Source organism: Mercurialis annua, linkage group LG2 (assembly GCF_937616625.2).
Source record: "Mercurialis annua linkage group LG2, ddMerAnnu1.2, whole genome shotgun sequence".
Taxonomy (NCBI): domain Eukaryota; kingdom Viridiplantae; phylum Streptophyta; class Magnoliopsida; order Malpighiales; family Euphorbiaceae; genus Mercurialis; species Mercurialis annua.
In genome coordinates this window covers 52621337-52636681 of record NC_065571.1, presented here as the reverse complement: position 1 = coordinate 52636681, position 15345 = coordinate 52621337, and the positions used below count along the sequence as shown (strand labels likewise).

Here is a 15345-nt window from a genome sequence, read left to right as displayed (position 1 = left end):
ATTAATTTGAGTAATCAAACAATTTAAGAAAATATTATAAATTCTTTTTTAAGTATAATTTATTAACTAATATTTCTTTTATATCTTCCTTCTATCAAATTGATCATTTCTTTTTAAAAAGCTTGTTTTTTTATTAAATTAATGTCTCCCATAACTAGAGTAATTAATATAACAATTTTTTGGTTTTCTTAAACAAACCAAACAAATTATTAGAAGTAGGCATTATAAGGATAAACTACAAAATTGAGCTTTTTTGAATTCATAAAAATAGGCACAAATTTTGGTATATCTAAAACTTAAAAAAATGAAAAAAAAAAATGAACATTTTAGCAAAGGAGTAATGAGTTATAAGCTCATATTGTATAAGCGTTATGAATAATTTGCTAGATCGTGAGTTCGATGCCTTCCGCAAGAACTATTCCTCTTCAATTATCAAAAAAAAAGTTCATATTAAGATAAGATTAATGAATAATTTTATTTATGATTTGCTTGTATTATCTATTATTTTGTTGAACTAACCCTTTTTTTTTATAATTAGAATCTGTATGAGAAAATGAACCCATGATTTGATAATTTACTGCCCGGTGTTTACTAGTTTCATGATTATAATATAGATTAACACTAAGAAATAATCATTTTTCTTATTGAGGTAATCATAATTTAATTGTTAATGCCTTAAATTACTTAAATCTCCCTAGACGCAAAGATCACTTGATATGTAGTGAGGTTATATGCGTCATTACATTACTATAAGTACAACCGCTAATTGCGAAAAGAATTGAAAACTTCGCCGGCTCATCCGGCTGATTAATAACGTATCAAATCTTAAATGACAATAATGCCCACACTTCTTAACGTTCATAAACGGAATAACAGAAACGTTTCGCCTAACGATGAAGAAAAACGTGGGAGCGAAAAAAAAGCAGCCATGAAGAAACAGAATCACGCTTACCTGGGTCAATGTACAATTGCCACGTGCACATAAAATAAATCAATTAAAAAATAAAAAAATAATTAAAAAGAGCAGTTTCATTGTCAAAAAGCTCAACTGCTTTTTTGTTTGCTTATTTTATTTTCTTCAGTTCTTGCTGATAGTGAGTGAAATTTTAATAAAAGAATAAAAAAAAGTAAGCTAATAATGCCGAGTTAAAGAGTTTATTTACAGTACTGTTTCTCTCTCTATATATGTAACTGCTTCTCTCTCTAGATTTTAGTGTTTGATCCATTTGCATGCACTTTATTCATGGTGTTCTGTAGTTTTGTATTGCTAGCTAGCTGGGCAGTTTTTTATTGATTTTGAAATGCTTTATTTCTTTTTAATAATTTGTTTAAAGACTGTTTTATTTGATGGGCTAATTTGACTGATATTAGCTAGGCCCTGATGATCAGAATGCTGTGAAAATGATTTTGGAGGGTTCATTTTTGGTTAAATGGGAAAAAGTTTTGATCTTTTTGTATGTTTATGTGTATGATGTCTGATTTTTCTTGTTTCAGTGATTTACTGAAGTTTATATATGCTTCTGCAAGTCATGACACAGCTCAGTTTAGCTATGGAAATAATATGAGAATAAGTATAAGAAATCATGTATGTTTTTGAAATGATTCTTTGTTTGAGGTTTTACTTTGCACAAATTGATATTTGGAGTCTGTTTGGAGTTATGTTTATTATTTCCTCTGTCTGGAGTCTTTATGGAGATATTCAATTAAATGATTTTGGAGGTTTTTCGCAGAATAAAATCATTTTGAGATTTGTTTCTGCTCTGAATATTTGATCCCACCTGGTATTTTGCGGCCATGTCGTGAATCAGCTGTGTAATTTGCTTCTTGAAGATGCTAGTTAAAGATTTGATTGTAGCATTTACTTTCTTGTTATGCAAAGAAATACTGACTTAACATGTATTGCTTATTATTGTTTGCAGTACTCCGTAAATGATGTCACTTTCATAAAGAGGAACAAGCCGAGGTTTTGCTGTAGGGAAGCTGAGTAATTGTGAAAATCAGTAGCGCTCTTGATCGTAAAGTGATATTGATGGATGAGTATATTGATCATCTTTTCCCTTCCTCGTCATGGGCAAATGGAGATGTGAAGGAAAGATCGTGTTGGGGCTATAGTGAAATTGATAGTGAGTCAAATTATGTTGTTGACAATTGTTTAATTTCTGGAGAAGGTCAAAACCGCAATGATAAAGTGTCCCCGGTGACAAATGGCAGCTTAAAAATGGAAAATATGGGCCTGCAGTATGACATAGCTCTTCCGGAGCTTGATGAGATGGCATTGTCTTCTTCCTTTAACGAGGCAAAACGCCTTGGACTCAATGGTAATGAACGATTTGAATACCAGAGGTCCTTCAACGATATGCAAAGTCTATCATCAATGCCACAATCATGGGCTTCAGCATCGTATGAGAGTGTTTGTTCTTTATCTGCTGGGATGGGACAAGTCTCAACTCAACAATTTGACCTTCAAGAAGGAAATTGCGATATGGACTACATGGGAAAAAGATACGTAAGCATGGATCAATTTCTGCAACTTGATAAACTGTCTCAATCAGTTCCCTTGAAGGTAGGTTATGTCGGAAATGTTATAAAATATGTGGAATCGTGAAATGTTCCGATACCCAGAATCATTTACGATGGCGTTTTACCCAGCGATTTTTAAATAACTTATCTGAAGTCTTAAGTTTTATTAGTTTTGATATACTGTTTGCGCATAATGTTGCAGGATGAGGAAACTTTGCGTAGTTATCCGTCGTCTTCTTTCTCAGCTGGCTCCAATATGACAAAATTTGAACTGCAGACTCCTTCAGTTGCTCCAGCTGGCGGCTGCCACGGAACGGGAAAGCCCCGTGTAAGAGCACGACGTGGCCAAGCCACTGATCCACACAGTATCGCTGAAAGGGTTAGTCATTTCCATTTTTTTTTTTCAATCACAAGTTATTTCTTTGTATGCTGTTTGAATGATGGACTTCACATTGCTACATGTTGGGGTTGACTTTACATGTCACAACCCGAAAGAAACCGAGTTTTCTGCAAATTTATGGATAGCAATGTTCGACTATATAATATTTTGTGAAAACATACACTTACAGCTTCGGAGGGAAAAGATTGCTGAAAGAATGAAGAATCTGCAAGAACTTGTGCCTAATTCTAGCAAGGTATCATCTTTGTTTTGCTGTATGTAATTTTATTTACGTCCTTAAGAAGGTGACACCTTTTACAAGACAATTCTGCTTTTGTTGATCACTTTAAACATTGGTTTGCAGGTCGACAAAGCGTCTATGCTGGATGAGATCATAGACTATGTCAAATATCTTCAGCTTCAAGTGAAGGTATACAAACTGTTCACCGAAATCCTGAACAATCGTCTCAGTGGATCTTATAGGATTAATTTTACCGCAAAATTTTATAATCTAAAAGTGAGATGCTAGTGCTAACATAAAAAATAATAATGCAGGTTCTTAGCATGAGCAGGGTCGGAGCAGCCGGAGCTGTCATTCCTAACCTCACAGATGGTCAACCTGAGGTACTTTTTGTATCTCTTTTAAAATTGAAAGCAAGTAATCTGCCAAATAATCTACAGTTTCTTGTGCTCCGAAATTTGTCTTAAATATCAATTTATTCCGTAAACTTTCACGCGATGGGAAATTAACACCAAAATAATCTTTTTGTCAATTAGTCTTTATCAATTAGCTCAAATTTCTGTCAATTAGCTCAAATTTCTGTCAATTAATGATTTAATTTATCAATTAGTCCCTTACAAGAGTTTCAAAATTGATACCTTTGGTCTAATTGATTAAAGTTGGCAATTCAATAGATTAATTGAAACAAAATGGTACTAATTGCCTATTGCGTGCAAGTTCAAGGGGCAAATTGATATTTAAATTTAAAAAAGATGTAAGAACTTAAATTTGGTTGGCATATTCGTTTAGTACATGGTTGAACATAAATTAATAAGAATTCATTTCAACTCTCCAACTTGGGACCAAAGATCAGAGGAGTTATTAAAGTTTGCAGTTTTGGGGAAAAAACTTTTAAATTGTCAATTTTGGGTCAGTTACACCCTAATATGTCGTCAATATGACGCCAATCTTGATGGTCAAAGGTGATAACATCCAAAATTGACAATTTAAGGGGTTCTTTTTTTCTAAAACCACAGACTTGACTCTTTTAATCTTTTGTTCTCAAGTTGGAGAGTCGAAATAAACATTTAGTGGAAATAGATTACGTTGAATCAAGTATCTGCACAAAATCATCTCAATAGACAATGTGGGCGGGCCTAAGGTGAGATTTTAACTTCTCCGACATCCTTTTTTTCAGGGTTCCAAAAGGCTGTCTTTCTCGCCATCTGCTAATCTGGCGACTGACATTTCTCCGTCTCCAGACCAAATTGCCCTTGAGCAAGAAGTTTTGAAGCTCATGGAATCGGATATGACTACAGCCATACAATATCTTCAAGGTAAAGGCATCTGCCTCATGCCAACAGCTCTTGCTGCCGCGATACCCTATGGAAAGGCATCATTATCATGTACCACAGGTTCTGATGAGACAAAGAAATTTAGCTTCAACAACGATCTTGTTCACTGTAATGGTCGCAGCCGCAGCAGCAGCAGCAGTAGCAGCTGCAGCTTTTCTGGCATTGAAGCCGGTCAAATGTTATATGACCGTGATATTATGACTGAGCAGCTCAGCGGCAAAGGCAGAGTAGGAGCTAATGCTTGCAGTGGGATTATCAAGCTAGAAGATGTGAAGAATTAGTTTTGTGGAAAACTGAAACCCGAGATGACGATAAGTTAATTACACCAGTTTCTGAAACTATGTTGAGGTAGATAGGCAATGACTCATAGAATTACGTAGAGGCATTTCTTCTTTGTTGCTCAAGTGTTTCATTGTCGAAAGTAAAAATGAGTTTTGCATTTTTGAAAATATATGCCACCAGACGTACAAATGCACATGCATTTCTTCGTCTCCCAAATGATTAGATTATTTTAACTCATACTAGCAAAATGGCCAAGCGTTGCTTTGGCATTTTATTATTAATAAAATTATTAGTATTATCTGAAGTATAAAAAATTGTAAGTGTTTCAATTTTTTTATTACACATTATTAATTTTTGAAGTTATATTATTTTATTTAGATATAATCATGTGTTGCCTTCTCTCTTAGCTTCTTAATACTGCTCCCTCCGTCCCGTTTAAGAAGGGATAAATGACTTTTTCACATATATTAAGAAAGCATTAATTATTATAGTGTTTTCTTATTTTACCTCTATTTATGATAGTGTTGTATTTTGTGTATAGGCTAATAGTCATTAATTATGGAAAGAGAAATGGGGGTAGAAAAGGAAAATTCATATAAATTGGCACAAAAAACATGATATAACCTTCTTAAGTGGGACAAATAAAAATGGGATATGTCCCTTCTTAAATAGGACGGAGGGAGTATTTTCATTCAGAAATAAAGATATGACAATGTATCTAAATAAGGGTTTTATAATTGTATTAAAAAAAGTAACATTAATATTGAATTACAAATAATAAAGTAAATTAAAATACGCAAAACTAATATGAAATTATCATTAATTTAGAGTAATTTGTAGTGAAAATAATTGGTGATACAATTTGTTAATAATATATAAAAAGTTCATACTTTTTTAATAAAAGAAATTAATATTTGATTATAATAATTTATTTAATGCGTTTATAATGATATTGATTTTTTTTGTAATAGTTTTTTTACATATTACTATGTAGGAAAGCATTTTACTTAATTATTTAATTTTTTTACCTGCATAGAAAAACATACAAATATTTTAATTGTAGTATTTAATATTTTTAATTCTTGTTATATATAAATTAATAACTATATTTTATAGAATGGTATCATTGAATTATTTTGGACACTAACAGAGATTCACAAAAAAAATACAAAACATACAATTTTTTTTAATAAAACTTTAGTTTATGATAATATTTCTTATTCTGACTGTAATTTTATTTTTTCGCTTCCATTTTTAATATGATGAGAATTTATAACCCAAATTGAAATTATAATTGGAACAATCAAATCAATTAAAAAAATATTGGCTAAATTTTTAACAAAATAATGAAATTAGACTATAATTGTAAAAATTAATTTAAATAATAATACAACAACTTGTAAAATTTTGATTTACTTTACTATTAGGCCAAATATAAACATGAATAAAAACAACTAAAGATCGTAACTTGCTAGAATTATTTTGTTTTTCTTTAAAAAATTATCATTTATACTCGCACAACTTTATTATATTTAATTATATTTTGTATTTGTAGTTGAAATTTTCAAATTAGGAGCTCATTTTGTCATTCTTGACCTAAAAATTTACATATATAGAGTTTTAGTTTTAATTTTAATTTTATATAGTGTAGTATGTTAAAGTTTATTAAAAACATAAAAGTACGCATATGTAAATATCTTTAATAAAAAAACATTTAATATTTTATAATTTTTGATCTATTATAGTAATTTTTTTATTCATAATTAATAAAATAAAATAATCATATAAGAAATTATTTTTCTATACTGTAGTAGAAAAACACATGTATTTCAATAATTTAATAAGATATTATTATTTATCAATTTAATTATTCTTTTTAAAAATAGGTAAAAATTAAAAATATTTAAGGACCTCCGCATAACTTTCAAAACACTACATGTGTTTAATAATTTAATAAGATATTATAATTTATCAAATTAATTAATTTTTAAAAGTAATTGAACATGAAAACTATTTAAGGATTTAAGGTATAACTTTGAAAACATATAAGTAGCAAACATGTTACTTTTTGATATTGTTTGACTTGTTAGGCGGCATTGTTTGTCTTAACTCATTGAGTCTTGCATATACACAATGCAAGCATTTAACCCATTATGTCGTTTAGTTTACTTATTTTGCTTTTTGTTTAGGATACGGCAATTATTGTAGGTATTTAGCCAATGTCGTTGTAAATTTGATGTCGTTTTCTTTCAGTATAATTGTACTCGTACTATCATTTAGGCTAAATGTGGAATTTAAATTTTCATGTTTGACTTGGATTTCAAATTGAATTTCAATTTGAAAAATAAAAGAATTAGAACCTCACGTATTTAAAAAGTAAATAGACCTTACAGGACATTCATCATATATACAAAATTTTCATATAATCAATTAAGATAACTACCTCACGAATTTAAATTAATTTAAGAAAATAATATTCTACAATTACTCTTCCTAAGAGAAGGCTCTTCCCAGAGTACAGGACATATATATATATATGTAGGGGGAAAATTGGAGGGCCATGTAAAATGGCCTAATCTATTATGGAAACAACAATGGGGATGGATTACGATACAATACACTAATTACATTCCTACTTTTCTTGTGCATTTATATATGAATATTATAGGAATTGAAGAAATGAAACTAAAGAAAATCAATCAGTAAGATGCCCTCAAGGCTTGTTAATATCCATTTGCTGTTTCCTGAGATCTCTTTCTGAATTATCCGCCTCGAAGCGCTAGTATCCATTTTCTGTTCTGATTTTTCTTTCTGAATTATCAGCCTCGGGGCTTGTTAATATCCATTTGATGTTTTCTGAGATTTCTTTCTGAAATTTGCAACGCTGCAGTGCGGACATATGTACTCCAGCCCGTCCGTCTTAGCATAATCCTGTCACACAACAAATAAATCTCACGCAAATGATCGTTGAGGGAATGGAAATAAAGCATAAAGTTGCAAATTCTGAAACATTTATCAATTTATTTTAAGTAATATATATATATATATAGTAGCAAATCTTCTCCCTTCTAGAACACTTTCAAGAATGGAACAGTGGCAAGAATACACAATTGCACAAGCAGCTAAACATAAGATGTCCTTGCTATTGCTTATTAAATACTTCACAATTGCTAAAGTCAGATTTAACATAGATAAAACTCAGAATTGTATAAGCGGAAAATTGCACATTTTGCTAACAAATTGACAAGCTTCAAGTACATAAAAAAAATAGTAGATCAAGTAAACCATATGACAAATGCTAGATCAAGACTAATGTACCTTAAAGGCACCGAGCCCCTGCCTCCTATCACAACCAAAGTGAGCCCATTCGCCACAAATTCCACAGTTCACCCAATCACCAGCTGCACTACTGCACAACATGAACAATTGTGTTAGCATTATGTACTTTCTTGAAGATACATACATATAGAAAGAGAGAGAGACAGAAAGAGAGACCTGTGGCACAACAAGCAGCATTCTCCATCTACGTCATCGTGAGCTAATTCATATTCTAGAAGGTAAGTTTCGTAATGTCTTTTCAATGTATTTCCAACCCCCTACAAAATCATTGAGAACACATTAAAAATTGAATTATTCAAGAATTGTAGACATGATAGCAGAGAAATTGTTGTAGTAGAACATAATTTAATGTTGGTAAAATTTTCAATATTTAGTATTCATAGTACTAAAGCAGCAATTATTGACACACTTGGTAAATATAATTGCAAGGAAAAAAGCAAATATGTAAACCAAAAGTGGGCTACCCAAATGCACCAACATAATTAATCAGACCCAACATTGTCAACCCTTCACTTTATAACGCCAACTCATCATTCAGCGGATATTTAACACTGATCAGCGCCAATAATATTTTGATTATTTACACTTAACTACAATTAATGCCATCCCATCACTTGATATATTTTTTTCTCGAAAAGTGGAAAAATATTCCAAAAATGACAAAGGAAATACAAGGGGAAAACGACAATTGCTAGAGCATTTCCAAGAAGAAATTTCAGAACTCTTAAAACTAGATTAATAAATTGAAAATACAAATAATTAAAAATAAGGAGTCTTACAGTCATTCTATTGGTCAATGTATGATTCCGCATCTTGGAGAAAACCTGTCCTTTCCAGTTGATGCCATTCCCAACATGGAAACCTCCTCTTGAAACAACCTGAGAACCAGTTTACTTCTTTTAAAAAAATCATTGCAAATTTCACTCGTAGCTAGCCCATTAAAATGCTTACCTCTCTATACAAATTGAAAAGGTCAAGGCGTTTAGCATTAAGAATGGCGTCAGGAAACTCTGCCAGTCCACCTTGAGGCACCAGGCGACTGTGACCACGAAGGACAAGGAACTGCATCACATCCCTCAAAAATTCTTCCTGCCAAATAGAATAGCATTTTTGTTGAATGTTAGAAAAGGAAACATGATGAGATGCCAAAAAGTCCTATTCAATAAGCAGCGTTGTTTAAAAAGAGTTGCAACTATCAAAGTCAGAGATATGTTAGCATCCGCTTTCGCATGGGCATGGTCACAAAATCTGTTTACTATTTCAACAGGTAATTTAGTTGTGAAGTCAAATTGAAGTGTAAACAGAAGATTGTGTCATATACAACGAAACACAAAAATTTACATCTAGGATGTTGAAAAAAGAAGCAGAAGCTTTCAACCAACAAGTTAATGCCAAAATGAAACCAGTCCAAATGTAAATGTTCATATAGAAAAGATTGTCCTCCGTTTCAAAGAGTTAAGGGTGCAACATTAAAGAACATTGCAATTAGAAAAATAGAAAGTGAATTTTACCTCTACGCAAGCTTGTATAGGTGCTCTGCCACAACCATGTTTCTTCAGGGGTAATGGATTTAGAGAAATAATTTGTTGAGCCTGATAGGAACTCGACAAAGTTTTCCGGTGTGAGATGGGAGCTGGGCCAGCTACACCATGCTTTGCAGGAGCAACTGGCAAGCTAGGCTTCCCTTGCTCACCATCAAATCTTTCACCCTCAGCAAATCCAGAAAAAGGCATCATCTTATGATGCCTGGTGTGAGGGATTGGCCTCATTGCAGCAACATTGACCTTCTGTTTTACAATTCTTCCATTAACACGTCCAATACCCAAGGAATTGAATGGTTTAGTTTCTCTGCAAGGTTCAGATCTTTTTCGACAAGGTGCAGGCGGAACTAACCAGCTAGGAGGCTTAGTCTGAATAGAGTTGTTTGAACAGATCTCTTTCCCTTGCTTTACACAAAAGAAAAGGAGGCGTTGTGCGTCTTCTTTTTCAAAAGAAGCCACAGATAATCCTTGAATACTAGCAATTCCCAGCATAACTAAGCTGCGGTAAGAAACATCTGGAGCTAGTTGCCGCAAGACCTACAATAACAATCCATAAGGCAAAGAATAGTTCAGTTTCTTATGCATTTCTTAAGGTATAAGATAACCCCTCAGTTAAAATTGTTCGGTGCCTCTAATCAATTAAAAATCTCTACATAATAATGCTCATATTAATTTCCTCTCAAACAAGCACTTGCTGTTTTTACAGATCTCTCTAATATCTACATCAGAAAAATTAAAACCCTTTCGAAGAGGCAAATGGTAATAGGTCAGTGCAACCTCTTCTCCTTAGTCATCAGTTATGCATTGTCCTCAAATGTGGAATTAAGAAGTAAAACAAGCTGCCTAGCAACTGGCGGGAAACAGGGAACATTTAATAGTTACTATAGTTATGCACAACTTCAGCAATGAATAGGCAGGTTGAGAGAATTTCACCTGTGAAGCCCATGTAGGAACCTTCAGGCAAACTTCAAAAACACTTGCCCCACATCCTATAGATGCCGACTTCCGAGGCTCAGATGGCGGCAACGTGTTCTCGTCGGAGCTAGGCAATGCTTGGACTAGCTGACTATTCTCAATAAGCTCATTCTTGATATGATTCTCCAAAAGCTGAAACAATAAACCCCGAGCATTTAAGAAAACATCGGAAATAAGGATATAAACTATGACGAAGATAAAGAAGTGCCAAAAGCGTACAATAATGTAGACCAACAGGCAAGCAAAAAACTAAAAACTCTTTCGAAAGAATTTTTCTACTTGCCTGATCATTGAAACAAGCCTGTGCACTGCCAGATACTAATAGAGATATATGAGCTGAATTACAGGTAGATAAATCACATCGCATGGTCACTACACCACGAGAAAATGCCCCTGCCTGAAGTGGAGGTGGTGGAGCACTGCACAAAGAAAAGATTTGTGTATTATGTAAGTGATGAATGTGATAAAAAAGAAAAAAATATTATAGCAGTGGAGAAGATATTACATACTGGAAAATAGTTCAAATCATGTTTATCTAACACTCAACTTAAAAGGGAACATAAATCATAATAAATCAAAGGAGGAAAAGGAAGAAACCAGGATCATTCAATACCTTGTCCTACTATGAAGTTTACTGCCACGAATCTGCCAATTACCATCATTGCGAACAAGAATCAGAAATAAGACAACAGCGGAATAACATAAATCCAAATGAGAAATTAAAAGTAGCCAAACTCATGTATAGTGCACTAGAGAGTAGAGACATAAATAAATGGGGTCATTGTGGCTGGATTTTACTTAATCAATGCTGACATAACAAGAAAATAGCTTCCACAATTTTTTAGGTGCAGTTAATTTATCCAATCAATTGCATTGACTTGGTACAGAAAGTCTATAAATGAAATAAATAATGGAAGTAAACGCCAAGTGAACATAGAAAACAAAAAGACAGTGCTGGCTTCAAATATCATATGCTAGACTTTCATTATTTTTAAAACAAAATTTGAAAATATGTCTTAAGAAGTCGCCAAGAGTTAAAATGGAACTCACTTCAATGTTTAAAAGGGCATTTAGTCCATCCTCCAAAGATCCCAACAAGCAAGCATCCTGAAGATAAATGCACACCAAGTTAATGGTAGTAACCACTAAATTTAATTGACCAAATAATGACACTGCAGACAGAAATGGGATATATATTACACCAAGCATACCAGGGTGCATGGCATTCCACAAACAAGAAACCTCATGGTCACATCGTCATCGTATATCTTTATGGCAGGAAGAGTCCCAGAAGAACTTTCTTCATCCTGAACATCTGCTTCAGGCAGAGTGATGTCAATCTTTGGTGGGTCTCCAAGCAACCTTGGTCCAGGCTTACCACTAATTTTCTGATTACTGGAAGATAGGCCACTGTTGTTTCTTACACAGTAGAGCCTAAAAGATGCATGAGCTAATTGGAATGCATCATAAGTATTGCTGCAAGAACTGCAATGCACAAGGAAGCACAGAAAGTTATTATAATAATGCTTGTAACTAAAGAGAAACATCACGTTCTCTGCCATAAATTAATCAAAAAGTCCACCTTCAGATGAACCTACAATTGTAGTAAAATCTTATGCTCAAAACCGATTCTTAGTCAGTAGAACAAATTGTTACAATATCCTGCCATGATATGATATACCAATACTCACGATAAAGATCCTTTAAAAAAAATTACCCAATGCTCTTATTCCATCATATTGGCAGTAGTTGTAAAAGAAAATATACCATGTCTTATGATAGAGAAGTAGAGAGTTGTACCTTTGAATCACTGACAGAAAAGCTTGACGAAAGTGAGCAGCTGCATAACATGTGAATGCACTTCTCCAATATATAACATAAGGAACTCCCTAACATAAGCAAAGAACCAAGATCAGCGATTTTCACAATAATAAATCAGATAGGCAACATGCTCAGATCTTTAGAGCTTTAAAATGCCATTTGGCCGCTCAGCTTACTGTAAATTGTAAAATCATCTAACACTTTATAAGGTCATCTCCAACCCATTTCTATTTTAAAATAACATAACTCTATATGAAAATAGAGTAAAAGTAAGTTTTCTCCGACCACAAACTCTATCTAATAGTAATACCCTCGCCATATTACTTTTTATATTACTATCACAAATACTACACTACTTTATATCTTAACAACTTCACCCGAATTTAAAGTTTTTTACATATTCATCCAAAAATTAAAAACAATTAATTTTTACATATAATAAAATAATAAAAATTTAAATAGGTATATTTTACTTTATAACAATTCAAAGTAACTAAAATTTACTTAAACAAATCAAATTAATATTAAAATTACTTTAATAAATAAATTAAAAATTACATTTCATAAAATTTACATAAAAATACTATATAAATAATAAAGGGATATGTGGTTTTTTTATTATTTAATTTTATTATAAGTCACAAATAAAAGGAATATAATAATAAAAAAATATGAAACTATAGAATTAAAATATTTAATATATATTTTAATATTGGATGCAATTGTATAAGTTAATGTTAATGGATTAACTAAATAATTTATAACGTCGGAAAATTATAAACGGATCCTTATAGAGAATGTGAATAGTGAAACTCTACATGTAAAGTACAAAGGCCCAAACTGTAAATAGAGTAAGGTTTTTAGAGTTGGGTTGAAGTTTAATTTACTCATGGTGAAGCCACGCTCCAATATAGAGTTGGGTTATAGATGCCCTAATTAGCATGTCACTTCATAACACTATTCGAGAATGAAAATAATTGATATACATGGAAGTCCAAAACAGATAAAAATACAAGTGGGCACATATAGCATCTCAGTAACTGAAATTACCTTGGAGTAAAGAGCCTCTGCCAATGATTCACCGTCTGGAATCTCTAAATAAACCTGTTAGAGCATTTGGGGAGTATATCAGTCCAAATGATGCAAACAGCAATAAAGGTAATCAGCCTACCAATGAGCTACCATCAATACATAGCTAAATAACAAAATCATAATTTTCATTTCAAATTTAAATAAAATGTAAAATCCAATTACGCATGTACAGTCCTTCAATTATTAAGCACATTATTTAGCCTCTTGACAGACTGCAACCAAGTAAACGAGTATCTTTTAGTATTCTAACAAGCTGTTATGCTTCCAATGCGCTCATAGTTCTAATTAGAAAACAAGAACTAGTATGCAAACTATAAAGTTGAAACCAACCATTTTCAAGAGTTAACTTAAATAAAGACATGAATAAACAGTATCACTCGGAAGTATTGCACGACTTAAGCGTGTCACTGGCGATTCCACTACATTTGACATTTCAGCCAATGAATTTCAAGCAATAGAAGTAAGAAAATAAAAAGCCAAAACTACGAATTAACAACCCGACAAGAAGAACTCACTGTCTGAGGCAATGAGGAACCAAATAAATCACACAAATCTTCTGAAGTGGATAAGTCGGCATCTCCCCATCTTAACGAACCCACTTCTTCATCATCTTCAGTTAATTCTCCTTGAAGGTACACAATATTAGGCTCTGAAGACTGAACCACTCGCCGGAATTCATCAGTACTCGGACTAGTAAGTACCTGGACCTGCATTCCAACATAAATATATACATGAAACATAAGCTAAAAACTCCATAACCAAAACATTACTTCAAAATTAAAAAATCAATCAACCAAAGCTGAAACTTTACAAAAATATACCTCAAGACGCCCCGAAGAAGCAAGCTCAGGAAAAGGGTATTTAGGTTTACTATCACCGTTCAGAGGCTGCTTCTGCTTATAATCAAGGGTTTTACTACCACAGACAACAGCAAGAAGACTGCAATTATTCCTTGAAGGACCTTGACCATGAAACATCATGCATACATGCCAAGACCCCTCTCAACAAGAATTAATTCAATTAAATCCCCAATGTCCACCAACAATCGAATCAAAACCAAAACCCTAAAAATTCTCAGAAATCAATCGATCCCAATTCGCCAAAAAAACACAATTTCTATCAAGCAGACCTCGAAAACAGTCTGATATTGAAGAATCAGATGAAGAAAACAAGAAATCTGAGCAAAATCAAAGAAATTTGTGTATAGAAAGAGAATAATAATGAGAGGGTAAAGTTAAACGAAACCCTAAATAGGAGTAAGAGTGTATAATAAAGAAATCTGAGCAAAGGACATATCTTTTTTCTTTCTCTAATAAAAATCTTTCTCACACCCAACCAAAAACAAAAACAAAAACAAATAAAATAGTAAATAAATTAAAATCATCCACAAAATAGAGTCATCCAATTAATAAATTGGAAATTAAAATGTTTGTTTTAATTGACAACAACATTCAATCAACTTTTGTTCAGAGAAAGTGTCAGTGTTTTTTTTTTTCACTACAGTTCCTCTAAAAACCCAATTGGGTCAAACAAAACCCAACACATTAATTAAAATATCTTTAATTATTTTGAAATAACCCAAAAACAATTCAAATCATATCATCCAGCCACTTGATAACTACTAAAAAAATTGAGTTTTTATTTTTATTTTTGTTAAGACTTCGATTGGATAGCTTTTCAAAATAAAAAACGTTTCATTAATCTTTACAAATTTACATTTGCTGTTATTATTGTTGGTAATTAGTGTTTGTTTATCTGTATTTTTCTTCTTTTAGTGTCCTTTTTAAGTTCTTAGGAGTTCTGGATATAAACAAAAAAGAA

General features: G+C 32.4%; 2 protein-coding genes across 6 annotated transcripts; one reads left to right on the top strand and one right to left on the bottom strand.

Annotated features, from left to right (window-relative positions):
* Positions 1–1039: 1039 nt before the first annotated feature.
* Positions 1040–4972, top strand: LOC126670347 (uncharacterized). Of its 5 annotated transcripts, none has more exons than XM_050364053.2 (7): positions 1040–1127; positions 1920–2563; positions 2723–2899; positions 3090–3155; positions 3264–3329; positions 3455–3523; positions 4318–4972. In XM_050364053.2, the coding sequence occupies exons 2-7, from the start codon at positions 2030–2032 to the stop codon at positions 4753–4755; spliced, it is 1350 nt and encodes a 449-aa protein (XP_050220010.1). In that variant the 5' UTR covers positions 1040–1127; positions 1920–2029; the 3' UTR covers positions 4756–4972. The 5 variants fall into 5 exon arrangements, with proteins under 5 accessions (XP_050220010.1, XP_050220008.1, XP_050220011.1 ...); XM_050364051.2 differs by having other exon boundaries at positions 1105–1187; XM_050364054.2 differs by lacking the exon at positions 1040–1127 and adding an exon at positions 1147–1164.
* Positions 4973–7186: 2214 nt separating this feature from the next.
* LOC126667959 (AT-rich interactive domain-containing protein 4) lies at positions 7187–15036 on the bottom strand. The gene is made up of 15 exons (XM_050361112.2): positions 14346–15036; positions 14040–14231; positions 13483–13536; positions 12412–12500; positions 11823–12096; positions 11662–11718; positions 11225–11256; positions 10895–11030; positions 10570–10743; positions 9607–10173; positions 9047–9184; positions 8875–8973; positions 8252–8352; positions 8075–8165; positions 7187–7687 (listed from the first exon to the last, which is right to left on the bottom strand). The coding sequence occupies exons 1-15, from the start codon at positions 14502–14504 to the stop codon at positions 7592–7594; spliced, it is 2259 nt and encodes a 752-aa protein (XP_050217069.1). The 5' UTR covers positions 14505–15036; the 3' UTR covers positions 7187–7591.
* Positions 15037–15345: the final 309 nt, after the last annotated feature.